We start from the raw sequence: 15,789 nt of genomic DNA on the forward strand, positions 1-15,789 counted from the left end.
TATTTATTTGGGATGTGGGCACAACCCATGTAATGGCTTTGGCTTGAAGAAAGGAAAGATAGGAAGATGGCAGTTTATCCATCTAACCAGCAACAACCCAAAACCAACCCCTCGTACTGACTACTATTTTTGAGCCCATTGTCTACACACCATTTCATTTTCACACTCCGAATTTCTAATAAAAATTAGCAGCGGAAAGTTTCATATTGGTCAAATGAAATATCAGCTCACATTGAGTGTTTCAAAGAAAAACCATTAGAACTTATCTTACTTGTTTAAGTAAGTATACCTGTGGAATGCACAAGCAGGTGAAAAAATTGAGAAGACCTTTCAGTTCATGGCAAGGTATTCCACAGGAATCTTCCCAGAAGAAAGGTGATGCTATCTTTGCCTTGGGGACCGAAGATAGAGTAAGATAAGTATAATTCTATTCTTTTTTTTTTCTTTAGGTTCATTTTCATCTTCTAAGATCATTCCTCTAATCTAGATGATTTTATATTTATCTTTAGATTTTTAAAGTACCAACATTTTGCACAGCACTGTACAATAAATAATGGGTGCAGATGACAAACCTGCATACATAACAAAGAAGGAAAGGACCCAGACCAATAGGGCCTACAATTTAAGAGGTGGGCCAGACCAGTATACAGTATGGGAATAGGAAAAATGGAGCTTTGGCTAATTAGTGATCGTTGGGAGATAGAGAAAGGTAGGTAGTTGAGTTGAAAATACGGGCTGTAATGGGGCAAGAAAATGACAAAAAGTAGAAGCATCCATACAGAAGTCTTGCAGCCATGATTGGGAGGAAGTCCCATGTGCAGGTGGCTTTACATTGGCATGTTGGGGGGTAACCCTACAGAAACCTAGAAAAAGGAAGTGCTGTGTGCATGTGGGCAGTCTCATCTTGTCTTCCCTGCTTTTAACCTAACTCTGGCAGCCCACAATACAAAATTCATCTGAGGATCTTGCCACCTTGGGATGGAAGTGATTACTGTTAACATCGAAAATGAACATTTTCAGCAGCAGAAATTATACAGCTTGTTGTATCTTAAGTGACCCCAACAATCTAGGAAAGGCAGCCTCATGTAAGTTCTGAATCTCTCCATAAGTCTTTTTAGCATGGCGTATCTTATATTACAGCCATATATATATAAAGTACTGATCGGGCTTTTACTAAAGTAATTCTGATTGGCTGCCATGGATTACTGCACTCTGCTCCCTGTATAAGCCCGTTAATGTCTTTGCTGTCACTTTTCTGTCACATTCATGAAATGCATTCACTGTGGCGAAGCCTGAGAATAGAACATGTGTTCCATCCTGGCAGTGACAAATAAAACTTGTTGAAGCATGTCGGCCTGCTCCTTATTCTCTGGTAATCTTTTTTCACAGGCCGCTGCAACCGTGAAAGGACTGCGGCGCTTCGAGACATCTGCCCTTTCTTTTTACACCATGTCTTTTATACCAGTAACATCTACAGTAATGGAAAAAAAAAAGTTTATTACTAATTACTGCATTGGAATTGTAAATAGTCTGGATAGCACTGTAAATGTGCAATAATCAGGCAGTCATGCTAAGTCTTCCCATTTTATTGGGAAATTCTCAGCCATCAGTTACGAGGCATTGTGGTTATTTGTGGCGAAAGTGGAGGGAGCCACAGCATCTGTCAGCCTAGCGAGCCTACCTCCCCGTGTAATTAGCATGGCAGCCGCGAATAAGCAGGACGACTTTAACGAGATTTCAGCTGAATTAGGCCATAAAGACCCTTTTCATCCTCCAGGCTGGGATTAGGAAATAAACAGCGCAAGAAAAAGAGATAAGGCTTTAAACCCATTACTAAAATCCTACTAGGAGGCAACGGAAGGGTTAATAACAAGGCCACATTAATACCCCTCCGAGCGGATTCTTATCTAGGAACAAAATACTGACAGTTCTTTAACTGGGCACCGAATCATTGTCACTGACCCAGATATGCGTGCCCTGGTATCAGGCATGTTCATGCTATTTGACCGACACTTCTCCCGGGCACAGTTGTCAAATGTCCATGATGTTCACAAACAGACCCCAGATTTAAGGGTTTAACGTGTAATCATAAAAATCCCTTGTCTCCGCACATTAAAATCAGTCCTAAACACATCTTCATATTTCCTCATGTTAATTCATAATGGCGGGGAATCAGTATCTGCCCCTTTCCTGGCTTGCTCCGGTATGCCTATTGCCTATAAACTTATTTCCCTCCAACCTAAAACTAATACCAGCTTTAGTTAGAGCTAGAGGGTATGGATAGGTAAATATTCACATATTTTTTAATGAGAAAGAAATGTGCTTTAACAGAAGCTCACCCTGACCTATGTAGCTGCAGGCACTATTGAGAAATTCATCCCTAAGACAGAACTAAACCTTAAAAAAGCAGACAGGTTCTATTGGAGAAGGGACAGACTATATCTCTTCTGCATTAAACAAAGTTATCTGCCTGTTCTGAATTATTTGACTAAACTCACCTCTCCCCACATATTCGCCAACATCTTCACCCTGTTTTCTCCCGGGTTCACCATCTTTTCCCATCTTGATTGGCTAGGCCCAAATAAAATAACTCCTTCGCAAATATATTCCTGACAGCCAGGTATGTCATTATTACTATTACTGGGAGGGGAAGCTGAGCTAATAAAAGCTATACTGGAAGTGTCCTGAAATTTGGAGGATGAATTACTCCATATTATCTACAGCTAGAAAGGTCAACCAGACTTTTTTTATTGCCTAATTTTCATTTTTAAGGACTATGTAATATAAATGTTCTCTTACTGAGTTGCTGGCCTGGAATAAACATTCAACTAGGGAAGCCTTAGGGTTCTTACATACTTTGCAACCGGAGAAGCCTTAGGGCTCTTGCATGATTTGCAACCAGGGAAGCCTCATGGTACTCACATGTTTTTTTTAGATCAGGGCCCTCTAGGCAGTGAAACAAGACAAGAGACCACAACACTGAGCTTGCACCTTTAAAAGGAACTCTAAAATTGTATAGTTCTCCTCACAGATACACAGTCTTTGTTGAAGGACAACAATTGCATGGCTTTATATATAGACACACCATAGCAACTGCAAATACAATGCTTTATACATAAAAAGAGAGGGGATGGTATCTAAACCAAGCTGAAAATAAAATTAAGAACAGTAGATCAGTAAATATTGTTCTGAGGGTTTTAGGCCCACCAGTAGAAGTCTCCAACAAAACGCATGGCTTTTCTGGCACAGGGGCATTTTTTGAAGGGTAGCAGAGATAGGGGTCTACAGAGGGCACAAATAACTAATTTGGGGGGCATTTGAGTAGATCCATGAGAGATTTGTCCCTGGTCCTTCTGTGGGCTAGTTTGACCTTGCAAGTCAGGTCAATACTTTCAAAGGTTTTCCTAAGAACTGCACAAAATTCAGTCCTCTCTTTTCCAGGGCATTTCAGCCCATGGGCCCCTATTGATGAGCTCCATGCCCTTTACTGTATGTTGGCAAGGGGTACAGCAGGGAGCTCTTCTTTTTTGGCTTATGGTTGTCCTGGAGCACTTCCATTTGTATTCCATGTAAAACATCTATCCACTACCATTTGGTATGAACCCTTACATAGTTATGTCAAAGTTCATCAACCGCCACTTGACCCCCCTCCTCCGCCACCTGCTTGATAGTATTTGCCCTAAATTTTATTTGATCCCTATTAGATTAAACTATTATTTCTTAATATCCAGAGATCAGACCCCATCGTTTGGTTAATATACCCCCACTTGAGTTTTTCAAGGTCCACTAGCTCAATTACAGTACGTACCACCGTCATCGTTAGCCAAAAAATGCAACAACATAAAAGGCACATTGCTGTATATGATGATACTCAAAAGTCAAATACTCCATTATAGACCCTTCAACAACGCTCTGTACACAAACCACAAATATCCCAATGAACTCCAAGCCCTTATGATTCAGCCCCACTGTTTGACTATAACCTGTGCGACATAACTTGCAGATTAATTTAACTTAGTTAATTTTCTGAGAGAAAAAATGTGTGAAAGACTGCCTGCCATTATTATCTACCCACTGCAATTCCTCTGCAGACATCTGTCAATGCCATGCCAGAAATACAGGCCTGAGGCCTACTGGCCCAGTTGCCATGGAAACTAAGCACTGTATAAAGAACCAGCAAGACCTTCCCGAATCACACCCCGCTATAACCCCTTCGTTTCCACCTGGAGACTAATAATGACAGAACGAAGGAAAATGCGTTAGGGGCTAATAGAAAGAAATGAAAGATAATGGCGAGAATATGAAGTCAGGATGGCGACAATGCAATGGCTTTTCACAATGGGCCCTTTAGATTGGTGATCACTCCCTGCCTGTCACCGAAGTGGCATATTCTTATATTCCGTCCGGAGGGGTTAACAATACAATACAATACTACAAGGGGCAGGCTGGCACGGCGTCTACCAGAGTATGGGCCGCCAATGGTGTGCATCTTTTGAACGCATTGATGCTAATATTGCAGTAACTGCATACAAAAAACATTGCTGTCCTGTATGAGAAGCTGTACCATATTTCTGCAGGTACGGTAGTCCGAGTTTTGCATGCATACCAGCCGAAATATGCAATTCTGTAATTTATGTAACTGCAGAATGTAACTGCAATGAATATATTTATGGATGTATTACATTAAGTATATACACTGCTTGTATTGCTTTTTTTTCAACCTTATTCGTCCTTTTACCCTTTTGCCTGCCAGGACGTTCTGACAACACTCACAAAATGTGCGCCTGTGCAGGAGCAGTGTTGTCACCCTCAGATGCATCGATTACTGATTGGCAAGGACACCAGACAAGCCTCCTGCTGAGTTTTTCTATACACCCCTATGCTATGTGTGCTCATGGAAAATGCCAAATGCACAACCAACATTGAATGAATCCCTTGTCGCTATTAAAAACAAAATGTGATTTGCTGATTAGGCAGGAAAAGGTCTCTTTTGTTTGTGGTAATTGAACATTACAGTGTGGGGGAAATCCTTATAATGGAAGATGGTGGACTAATGAACAATCTTCCCCTCTTCTTTATAAACAGGGACGTGATCTCTGTATTATGTGCACCAGAACTGGGGTATTATTAAATTGAATCCAGCTGTACATGGTCAAGGAAAGAACTGGCCTTACAATAAAAAATTGAAACTTATGTTTCAGATTTTATAACACACCCCCAGGCCCAATACCTATTGAGGATTGTACACCAAGGCCCTAAATATGAACATTAGACTTGGTGTTTATGTGAATGGAGCGAGAAAGATGAGTGGCGCGGATGGGGTATAGTAGTAACTGTAATAGAAAAAAAACAAAAAAGGTAACACAACACCATTCATAATAATACAAGTCTACTCTTAATCCACCACAACAGCATGGCAATGCAAATCTCAACCTTTATGGAGCTCTGGGTCCCCCTTCTTCATTATACCGGACATTTAACCTACCCAAACGCTGCTCACTTTACTTTCCCTGAATACATTAAGATGACAACGCTTACACTCTAATGTGCAGGGGATTCCAGGAAGGTAATATAAAGACTTCAGGTTCTTATATTGGTAGCAATCTGAAATAATGATTGGAGAATTTATACATCATTGAACTTATTCTTGCACCTTAATTAATTCCATTTAAACATGGTGTCATTATTTTAATACTGTTTGAGTTGTATTCAGTTTTAGTGTACTTGTTTATGTTTTTGACACTTTTTTGTATTCTCCCAAAATTCACACATTTTGAAATTAAATCCAATTAGAAAAAGGTGTGAACATTTTTTTTTATATTTAAAGACCCTTAAATGTTTTTGAGAATTTTATACAAAGCAGGAAGTGTCATGATTTTGATATTGAACTCCTTCCATTGTGAAACTTCACATACACGTCGGATGAGTGTTGCCGGAGATGAACGTTAATGCTTGTCTCGGGTGAAAAGCTGATGTACGGTGGTCTTTCTAAATTGTTCATCAATCTTTCTCTTATGGCGGAGAGCACAGTGGGAGCACTACTTGCTCATCTTCCCCCTCCTCTCTCTATAGTATAGAACAGGTACTGTGTGTACTGTACTCATTTATATATCTGTCACTGGAAATTATCACAAAGGATCATTTCCAGCAACAATCCTCTGACCTCCATCAGACATCAGTGCAAGGCTTTAAAAAGGTCAAGATTATTTTCATTACAGCTCCTTTGCAATCCGGTGACCCCATTACTAAATGCAAGGCTTCAAGGGCTGCATAGCAACTACGAATGGGGCACATATGGCCCTCAGGGCCACAGTGCTGTAAATGGGCCCCTACTGCCCAGTGAAACACAGATCAGGCTTTACTCTTGCATGCCTCATATGTGACCGGCAATTCAGTATCAAGACAGATTTCAGGTAGTATCACCATATGAACCAAAAAAGGATTTCATCACTTCCAATAGAAATATTAGCCTTAGGGCATTTTTATATTTTTTGGAGGCGTGCTTTGAACGTATGCTGTTTGTAGTACCGTATGTGTTCACACTGCGTGATCAGAATTGGCGGTGTCAGCGCGCCGCTGCTTCTGATATTCTGGCGTATTTGGAAGGAAGAAGTGGTGGAGTCGATGTTGGCGCTGCAGCAGCCCACACAGTCTGAGTCTTTCAGGTGAACGCGCCGGGTAAAAATAACCCAGGTGTATAAAATCATTGCACCAAAATAGACGCTTTGCATGTTCCTCAGCGCAGGCATCTAAGAATAGATAGGAGGCGGCGAGGGGGAGTGTGATGGAGGGGTGAACAAAGGAGAATAATGAGAGCAGGAAAAAGGCTGAATGTCAGAGGATTTGGCTGGGTGCGGGTGCATGGAGAGCAAAACCTTAGACAGGGAGCCCCAGTAATCAGTCGGTCGGAATAAGACTGACCATGGCTATCCGATTCTCATTTCTCGGTCTGGTACTGCGGGGAGATTTATGAAACAAGTCAACATAGGAAATGTTGTCACCCTCAAACTATTATTCCATTCATTGTGGCACATCACCATTGAGCTTTTTTAAGAAATTGTTATCCAATGATTTGTCAGTAATTATTCAGTGTGTGCACAACAATTGTTGTTCAAAACAATTACCAATATATCATTAGATAAAGGTTCCTTTAAAAGAGTTCAATGGCGTCAAAAGTTGATGGGGCACGATAATTCTCAGGTGCAATGAACAAAATTCAGCATTCTAGTAAATATCTGTGAGAATCTGTCACATGTAAAATATGTTGATGGACAACAAAGGATCATGCACACAATCACAGATACGTATCCAGTGAGCATGTGATCCTTGAACAATTGCATAGGCATGGGTTAGTACAGAGGTCTTCCAAACTCTGCGAACCCTCATGTTGCTGGTGTGCGTACAGCATTGCAAGTTATTATGTTGTTCTTTGCAAAGTCTTAATCTTTGAAGATCATTAGTTTTGAATGATAAAAATCTGTACACAGCTCTAGATACTTTATTAAAAAAGGTCCAGTACCGCTAATGGGCGCAAGACAGAGAACAAGGACATTTTGTACATTTCTTGGGACCCCATGACTAAAAGTCAAAAATTGAAAAACTAAAAAAGTCAAACTGAAAGAGATAAGTTCTTCTGATCAGGGCCCGGTAAAGAAGTACCCCATGTCCCCCATGATGGCAGCCCTGATACCAGAAGAAGACATAGGGGCATATTTATACACAGTGAATTATGGCACAGCAAAAGATGGCATTTGCCGGGCACAATATAGACTTCTACCACATCAGGGGGCACATGCATATGTAGATTTTAGGCCTAGTGGTGTAACCAATATGTGCAGTCAGGAGTGCAGGTAGGCAGCAGTAATCACTGCAAAATGAATTAATAAAATATATCATGATGTATAATTAATTAGCATAAAATCCACCTTATATACAGCTCACACAGCTCAATGACATTGCAATGTAAAGCTGGCATGCGTACAGCATTGCAAGTTAATATGTTGTTCTTTGCAAAGTCTTAATCTTTGAAGATCCTTAGTTTTGAATGATAAAAATCTGTAAACAGCTTTAGATATCTTATTAAATAAGGTCCAATACTGTCTCTCACTCAATTAAGGAGCAAAGATGACGTGTGCCTTTAAAATACCAAGAGTAAAAGTACCAAGAAGTGCTTACGTCAGACCTTTATAGTATAGTCTGTATGAATATCTTCCTGACCAATTTTTAAAAGCTGATCTCTTTCTCTCTCTCTCTCTCTCATCAGGAAGACACCTTTCCTTAATCTCCATTCCTCCAAGCTTCATGCTGCAACATTGTAACTTTTATGGAATGTCAGCAGAACAGACCAGGAGCACTGCCAGGTAATAAGGATAAACAATAAACCATATGCCAGTGAGAAAAAAGGTCATGGTACTGTGATTCATCAACTAACAGTGACTACAGCTGAACCGACCAACAATTTTACATTTTCACCAGAATAGGAAAAAATAAATGTTTTCATTGGGGACGCTTGTTCTGGTGACAACGTTCGATAGAACAGGAAGTAATGAAAAGTTGGTGCAAAAAAGAAAAAGGTGATACAAAATTACACTGCTTGGGCTGTGTTTGATCTGCCTTGGGTGCAGTTTGCAGGTTGCTTTTAGATGGCATGCAAAGTCAGTCAAATGCAGCTTTTTTTTGGTCAATGCTTTAAATAGCAAGCAAGGCATTTAAAAAAGGGGCACCAGTCAGCATAGACCCTATCCATACAGACAACAGACAGAATCACAGATTATTGTGAAAGAATATGATCTTCCATAATTGTTTCCGGTGACTAATGAACAAATGAGTGCTGTAAACACAGTGCTGATCTATAGAGAGGGAAGGACAAGCCAGTGGCACCCCTGTGTGCTCACTTCTATAGGAGTGCACAGCAGACCCAATAGGTCATTTATCAATCCGCCATGGTGGACTGAAGAACAATGTTGGGGGACCTTTCATAATGAATGATCGGGCTTATCCTGGGCAGTCGCCCAACACTGTTTAATAGCTCACCACGGTGGAGAATCATCACACAAATGCACAAAGCTTATTGCTATTCATTACCTTATTCTATTTAGTTTCCAAGACAGTACAAAGTTACAATATTGCAGTCTGATCATTGTGTAAGTGAAGATTGAGGAAATGCTTTCTCCTGCTTGCAGCAGACAGATGAAATCATCTCAGCCTAGCCAAAGTCACTGGACTGATGCCCAAGGATAGCTCTTTTAATGGTGACTACTGCTGATTTACATGCTAGGAATTTCTCCATCTTCATAGCATCAATACAGGAGGCATTTTGTAGCAGGGTCCTTATCGCGCCTTTCCATTGTCCTAAGCCCTTGTAAATATGATACCATAATCAGGTAATGTAAATCACTCCATGTTGATGCTCCAGAGCGGAGACGCGGCGGCATTCAGTCTGCAGATGGTCTGCACACCCTGAGCTGACTCCCAGGTCGTATCGCTCTGGTTTAAGTGTCATTAAGAGGCTCTCACGGTGCCGAGCTCCATTGTCCTGCCTGCTCGTTACACAAAGAATAATGCTAATTAGCCCAAACAAAACTGTTCAGTTGACGCTGCTGCTTTGGCCCTTCTCTAATTGTCAGGCCTTTCATGCTGTACTATAACGCAGCAATTTCATATCTAATTACTTCATTAAAATATCTAACGTTGATTATGCAACAGGGCACCGAGCAGCGGACTAGTGAATGTGGTAGCGCTATTTCAGAGTTGAATGGAAGCCAGCTGGGTGGAAAAGCTATTCAGCATACCGACTACAGTAATGTTTTTGCTTACGCTGGCGTTCGATTTGCAATGCAAATTTCTCAGCAAATTAAAATACAAAATGGTTCTCCAAAGCGATGAATTCTGTTGCAGCAAAAGATCGTCCTAAATGATGGGGTATTGATGGCTATTGTGAGATGGAGAACGTTTCATAAAATTGGCTCTGCTAGAATATGGGATTATTTGAGTAAAAGGTACTTCACCCAGTCCTGGGATGACTGCAGGAATGTGAATTCTGATTGGCTGCTGTGAGTTACAGTAGTATCAGGTTAGCGCTAGTCATTGCTAGCACCCACCAACCCATCATATTTTGTTCCCACAAAAACATTGGAGAGACCAAAAGAAGGTGGCCTTCTTCTCTTCGTCCCATCACATGGGGACCCAGGGGTGCTGCCTGATGTATTGCAAAAAACTAAACCTGAAAATGTTATCCATGGTACTTGAGTCCATGAAGGCCTGGAGGTAGAAGGTGCATATTGACTGCAACGCAAAAATGGCACAAAGGGGTATGGATCACCACAAGGTGACATAGAGTCTGTCCTTCCCACCATAGGGTGACATAGACAAGAGAAGCCATGCGGCATAGAGTCTGTCCTTCCTACCACAGGGTGACATAGACAAGAGAAGCCATGTGTGATGTAGTCTGTCCTTCCTACCATAGGGTGATACAAACAGGTATCATGTCACATGGAGTCCCAGTAAATACCAAAAGTGCCCATGCTCCCAAGTTCCAGTGCAAAAAAAAAAAGATAAGAGCCAAAAAAGCTCATTATGGTTCAAGTTTTAGATATTTGCCAAGTCAAGTGTCCAAAAGAACATGGGGCTTTATTTATCACTAATGGAATAACTGTATGTGTTGCAAAAAGCAAACACCAAAACCCCAGTATTCCCTTGCCCTGAATTTCTGAAGAGTCCAACTTAGACTTTTATTTAGCCTAGGTCCTAAATAAAAATATCAATTTATTTTCAACAAATACATCATATTATATAAAATAAATGCACAGTCTTTGCACTAAAGGGATAAAGGTTGTTTAACAAGGATACTAAAGGGCCTCCTGCACAAGTGTCACTTCATAACACCTGCAAAAGTTACCCAACTTAGCATTGAGAAAGATCATTTTTAGTTGGTCAACATGAGCTGGGCTTTTTTTATGATAAAAGAACCATCTTTGTTCTTTTCTCAGAAAAAAAATGATTCATCTTTATTCTTTACAGGTTTAGAATTGAAAAGAAGAATCTCAAAAGCTGCCAAAAAGTTAACATATGATTGTCAACTTGAGATTTACCAAAAACTTTTAGTATGACAGTCCACCAAAACAAAACGTCTGATTAAAAGCCAGTCCAATTGCTTTATATCCAATCAGGTACAATCTATCTGATTCATATCCAATTGTTAAAATTACAATTTATGCCGCCAAGTTTGATTTATTAATCATTACAACCTGCATTGTGTAGTGATCCACATAAACCAATCATACGTAAGCATGAGTCAGATACTGTAATCTGATTGGTTACAATGGGTTCCTGGACTCCACATGTCATTGTTGCTCTTTACTCTGCCTTACTGAATAAAAGTATTTCCACTTTTGATAATTAATGAGACCCTCCGACCTCTACATATTCTGAAGCATACCTGCTTATTTTGTAACAAAGTCATAAGACGGGTCTGTTCATTAAAGTTCTCCAAAGCTGGAGAGAATATACTTTCATTCGTGAAGCTGAAACCATTTGTTAACAAACAGCTAATGACTTTTAGGAAATCCATTCCAGGATTGCTGGATTACCCAGCTTCACTGATGAAAGTGTATCCTTTCCAGGCTTGAAGAGCTTCATTTATTCATGGTCATTGTGTGTACTTAAACCATTATCAACCAATGACAATCATTAGTTTGACGCAGAAATCCAAAGCGATTTCTGATTTTTCAGAACAGCTTACTATACTCAACCTTCTAATATAGATCAAATTGTAGCGTGGTGGCTGAGATGCATTTCCCTATGTGCCTACTGTTGGTGCACGTTTCCTAAGATTGATACATCTCTGTAATGAAGGTGGGTCTGTTACCAACCACATAATGTCAGAACATTGCTCATTGTATCTGGATTTACTTACCTTTTGTTCAACGTTGTTGTGCTAAACCTCTGATCACCATTATATTGTAGGTGACCTAGGTGAGACATGCACCAACCATGAGAAACTATTAAATGTGTCCTGACCATGTAGTGTAACAATCCGATGTCCTTCCACTTCATCTATAGTTCATTAAAGCATTCATTTTGTAAACCTTACCTCCTCTTCGGCATCTTTCCATCCTCAGCCACAATCTTATGATACATTTTCACCATAACATAATCCCTACCCATCTTCCATCGTCTTCTTCCGATATATGTGACCCCCTTCTCCATCCTCCTCACACCATATATCACATTGACAACCTCCGCCCACAGACCTTGCATCGAAATCTCCTCTCTCCATCTCTCTGTCTCGCAATGTCACCCTCCCTCCTGCCTCCATGTCTCAGAAATTCCCTCTTAATCCATCTCCACCTGTCTTGCTTCTCCTTATTCCCTCTTCTCCATCGCTATGTATCTCATTATCATCTCCCATCATCCATCTCCCTGTCATCAGCTTTCCTCCTGCCACCCCCAGGCCAAAGGGTTGCTTGCCGCTACTAAAATTTCCTCTTCTATTGGGTTAAGGTGTTTTATACGCCGCGTGGCGTTGTGTGGTCATCAGAACAATGGCCATTGACTGATGGACTACTGGGCCCAACATGGCCATGGGCCTGTAGATGTGACTCCATGAAATCCATGCCTTTGAAGACATTGGCCTTCTTTGGTTGCTTTTTTGAAAAATTAACCATTTTTGTATAACCCGGTTGTTGTCCGGGAGTAGTATGTGAACGCGGTATGTGAATCTGAGGGCCAAGTGTGAAAGTGGAGTGTCAGACAGAGGACAGATTGTGCCTAAGAGAAAGGAGTGGATACTGCAGAGAAAACAGGGAGGAGGGGAGAGTGGCTGAGGAGAGAATGGAGCCTTTCAAGAGATGCGTGGCACTGACTTTGTCACTGACAGAATGTGACACAAGGTGAACCGTCAAGGGCTGGTTGTAGCACCAACACAGGAAATGGAGGGCTGAGAATAGTCGGCAAATGCAAAGGGAAGTATGGCCTTTTATTAGACAATACTTGGCCTCGGAGGGAATAAAACTGGCATCACTGCCCATATCAACCTGATATCTGCTGCCATTGTAGGGTGCGATTGGAATGCCAATACGTGATGGGTCTTCTATAGCAATATCAAAGGGTGTGCGGTCACCCATATCAACCCATTCAATCACCTGCTTATATTAATGCCCATTACTACTCTGTAACTTCTTCCATGCTCACGGCTAGACACCGGTGTGAAAGCCCCCCATGTGAGGCGATGTGTAACAAAGGGCACGGTGCATGCATACTCAATACAGAAAACAGTCAAGCACAGACTGCTGTAGAACACAGCAACCTATCAGAATCCATTGTAGTAAATGAAAATTTGCTTGCTTAGGGTCACTGTGCTTTATCAGATGGATAATTTTTGATTGGCACCTATGGGTTACCATACTTAGACCATTGCTTTATAGAACAAGCCCATTGGTATGGTGGCACGGGGCAGTACCCAGCATGACATTGGATGCTATATATAATTACATTATTCAATAAATATATATATTATTACAATATAGGACACCACACATATTATTTAAACACAATAATACCAATAGTAGACATACTACAATGGTTTAGTTGTATTATATAGGACTGTATGTATTATGTGAATTTTGCACAACACACTGACTATACACATTAAATGCCTATCAAGCATCCGTGCCTACACGCACACGCGTGCTTACACGCCCAATCACTGCCATGTCTCGTCTATTGTTCTCAAGAACCTTCTCTCCCCCCCCCCCCCCCCCCCCCCCCAATCACCATGTTCCTGTAGGTACCAGCTGCAGCCGGGTGTATGTTGTGTCAGTGTGTACATCATCGGTGTACCATCTTTGTGTCTCGGTTGCGTGGCATGGCTCTAGTATACCAAGGACACATGGCACCCTCCCATTATCAACGTCTTTTCTTCTTCTGCATTGCAAGACGTAGTCAAGTCCCATATGGGTATCCCTTGGGAATTATTTCTCCATCCTTCCACCCTTTCTCTTCAGCTTCCTTCCTCCTCCTCCGCTTGTGCCAAATACAACCCATCGCCTTCATCCTTAAACCCTTATCATCACCACACTCAAGGAGACCGCCAACCATTCACCACCACCCCCCCTTTTACCCTACACCCCCAGGCTGAGAAATAATATAAGATGGCGGTACTTACAGTCACCATGCTGAGGGAACGTAGGTTAGATGCTGTTGATTTTCGGTTGCGCCTCTCTTGCCGTCGGGATCCTTTCCTCAGCGTCCTGGCGTCCGAGGTGCGCCTGCCCACCCCGCCGCTCCCTTGCCCCTTCCCGGCGGCCGTCACGGGATCGAGACAGGGAACGTTCGTAAAAAAAAAAAAAAAAAATATTAAATAATCAAACGGTACCAAAAATATTCCTCAGCTTGGCAAAAAAAACCTCCAAAAAATGGAAACTGAGAAAAGAATCCAAAGGTGGCTCAAAAATTTGGTACAAAAGAAGGTTCCCAAAAAATAGATCTATAGGTATAAAAAATTATTGATGATCAGTGCGGAGAAGGGATGGATAGGCAGTTTTAGGGGGTGGGGGGTCTTTGTCTGGAAAGAAGAGGAGGGGGGGGTTGCTAGAATTTGGAGAAAGGGAGTAAGAGAAAAGGGAGGAGGGTAGGGTCCGATATAATTCTCTGTGTCTTTTCCCAAAGTGTTGACACCTATTCTCCCTTCATGTGAACAGTCGGGTCCCCCTCTCCGCACTTATATATGGAGGTGAGGATGGTGCAGCTCTCTTCCCTATTGGCTGCAAGGAGGAGAAGGGGGAGAGTGGAGGGGAGGGAAGAGATGCTTCTGTCCTTCCTCTTTTCTTCTGATTTTTTTCTTTTTTTGTCTTTTCTTTGCTCAAGGGCCCCCTGAGATGAGGGACCCGGAGGAGGAGACTGTCACACCTGCCGATCAGCTCCCCTTCTATATGTGATGTGATTCCATCCTTTAGATTTATAATTCAATCTCAGTCCTCCCCTCCCCATCTCCGGTCTCTGGTCCTCTGGTGAAAGCAGCCTTGTCACTCACCACCTCCTCCTCCTCTTGGCTGCATCTCCATCACTTCTGCCTCCTCTGCTCTGTCCTCCTGCATCTTTCACATCTCTGCACACTCCATGCCCATCCTCCATCTCTGTTCTTTGCCTTGTCCTCCCTGTGCTACTCTGAGCAGACTGGGACTTATAACAAACACTGGATACAATGTATTCTCATACTTCCTACAAATATCAATTGTGGATGACATCACACAAATGTACAGAAGTGACATCACTACCCTCCACACACATGACATCAGTGACATGGATGACATCACTACTCTCCAAAAATATTATTATTATACAGTATTTAAATAGTGCCAACATATTACGCAGCACTGTACATTAAATAGGGGTTTTAAATGACGGACAGTGACACAGGAAGAGGAGAGGATATAAAAGTGATAAATATGTTAAATTTTACAGAAGTAATTCTCACAGTATTTGCATATGTTTTCTCTTTTTTTGCAAAAGCATTATCACTATTCTCCATATATATTATATATATTACAGAAGTGACATCACTACCCTCCACACACATGACATCATTGACAAGGATGACATCACTACTCTCTAAAAACATTATTACTATACAGTATTTATTTAGCGCCAACATATTACGCAGCGCTGTACATTAAAAATGTTCAATTTTACAGAAGTACTACTTACAGTATTTACATATTTTTTATCTTTTGCAAAAGTGATATCACTGTTCTCCACATATATTATATTTATTACAGAACTGACATCACT

General features: G+C 41.3%; 1 protein-coding gene across 5 annotated transcripts in view; it reads right to left on the reverse strand.

The window, feature by feature from the left end:
- ELAVL3 (ELAV like RNA binding protein 3) overlaps window positions 1–14,679 on the reverse strand; it is a 34,215-nt gene extending 19,536 nt beyond the window's left edge. For all 5 annotated transcript variants that reach the window (XM_072399526.1, XM_072399529.1, XM_072399528.1 and 2 more), the window contains exon 1: window positions 14,165–14,679. In XM_072399526.1, the coding sequence (XP_072255627.1) occupies window positions 14,165–14,173 (9 nt within the window). In that variant the 5' untranslated portion in view covers window positions 14,174–14,679. The remainder of the gene's footprint in view (window positions 1–14,164) is intronic.
- Window positions 14,680–15,789: the final 1,110 nt, after the last annotated feature.

This window comes from Pyxicephalus adspersus, chromosome 2, assembly GCF_032062135.1.
Source record: "Pyxicephalus adspersus chromosome 2, UCB_Pads_2.0, whole genome shotgun sequence".
Taxonomy (NCBI): domain Eukaryota; kingdom Metazoa; phylum Chordata; class Amphibia; order Anura; family Pyxicephalidae; genus Pyxicephalus; species Pyxicephalus adspersus.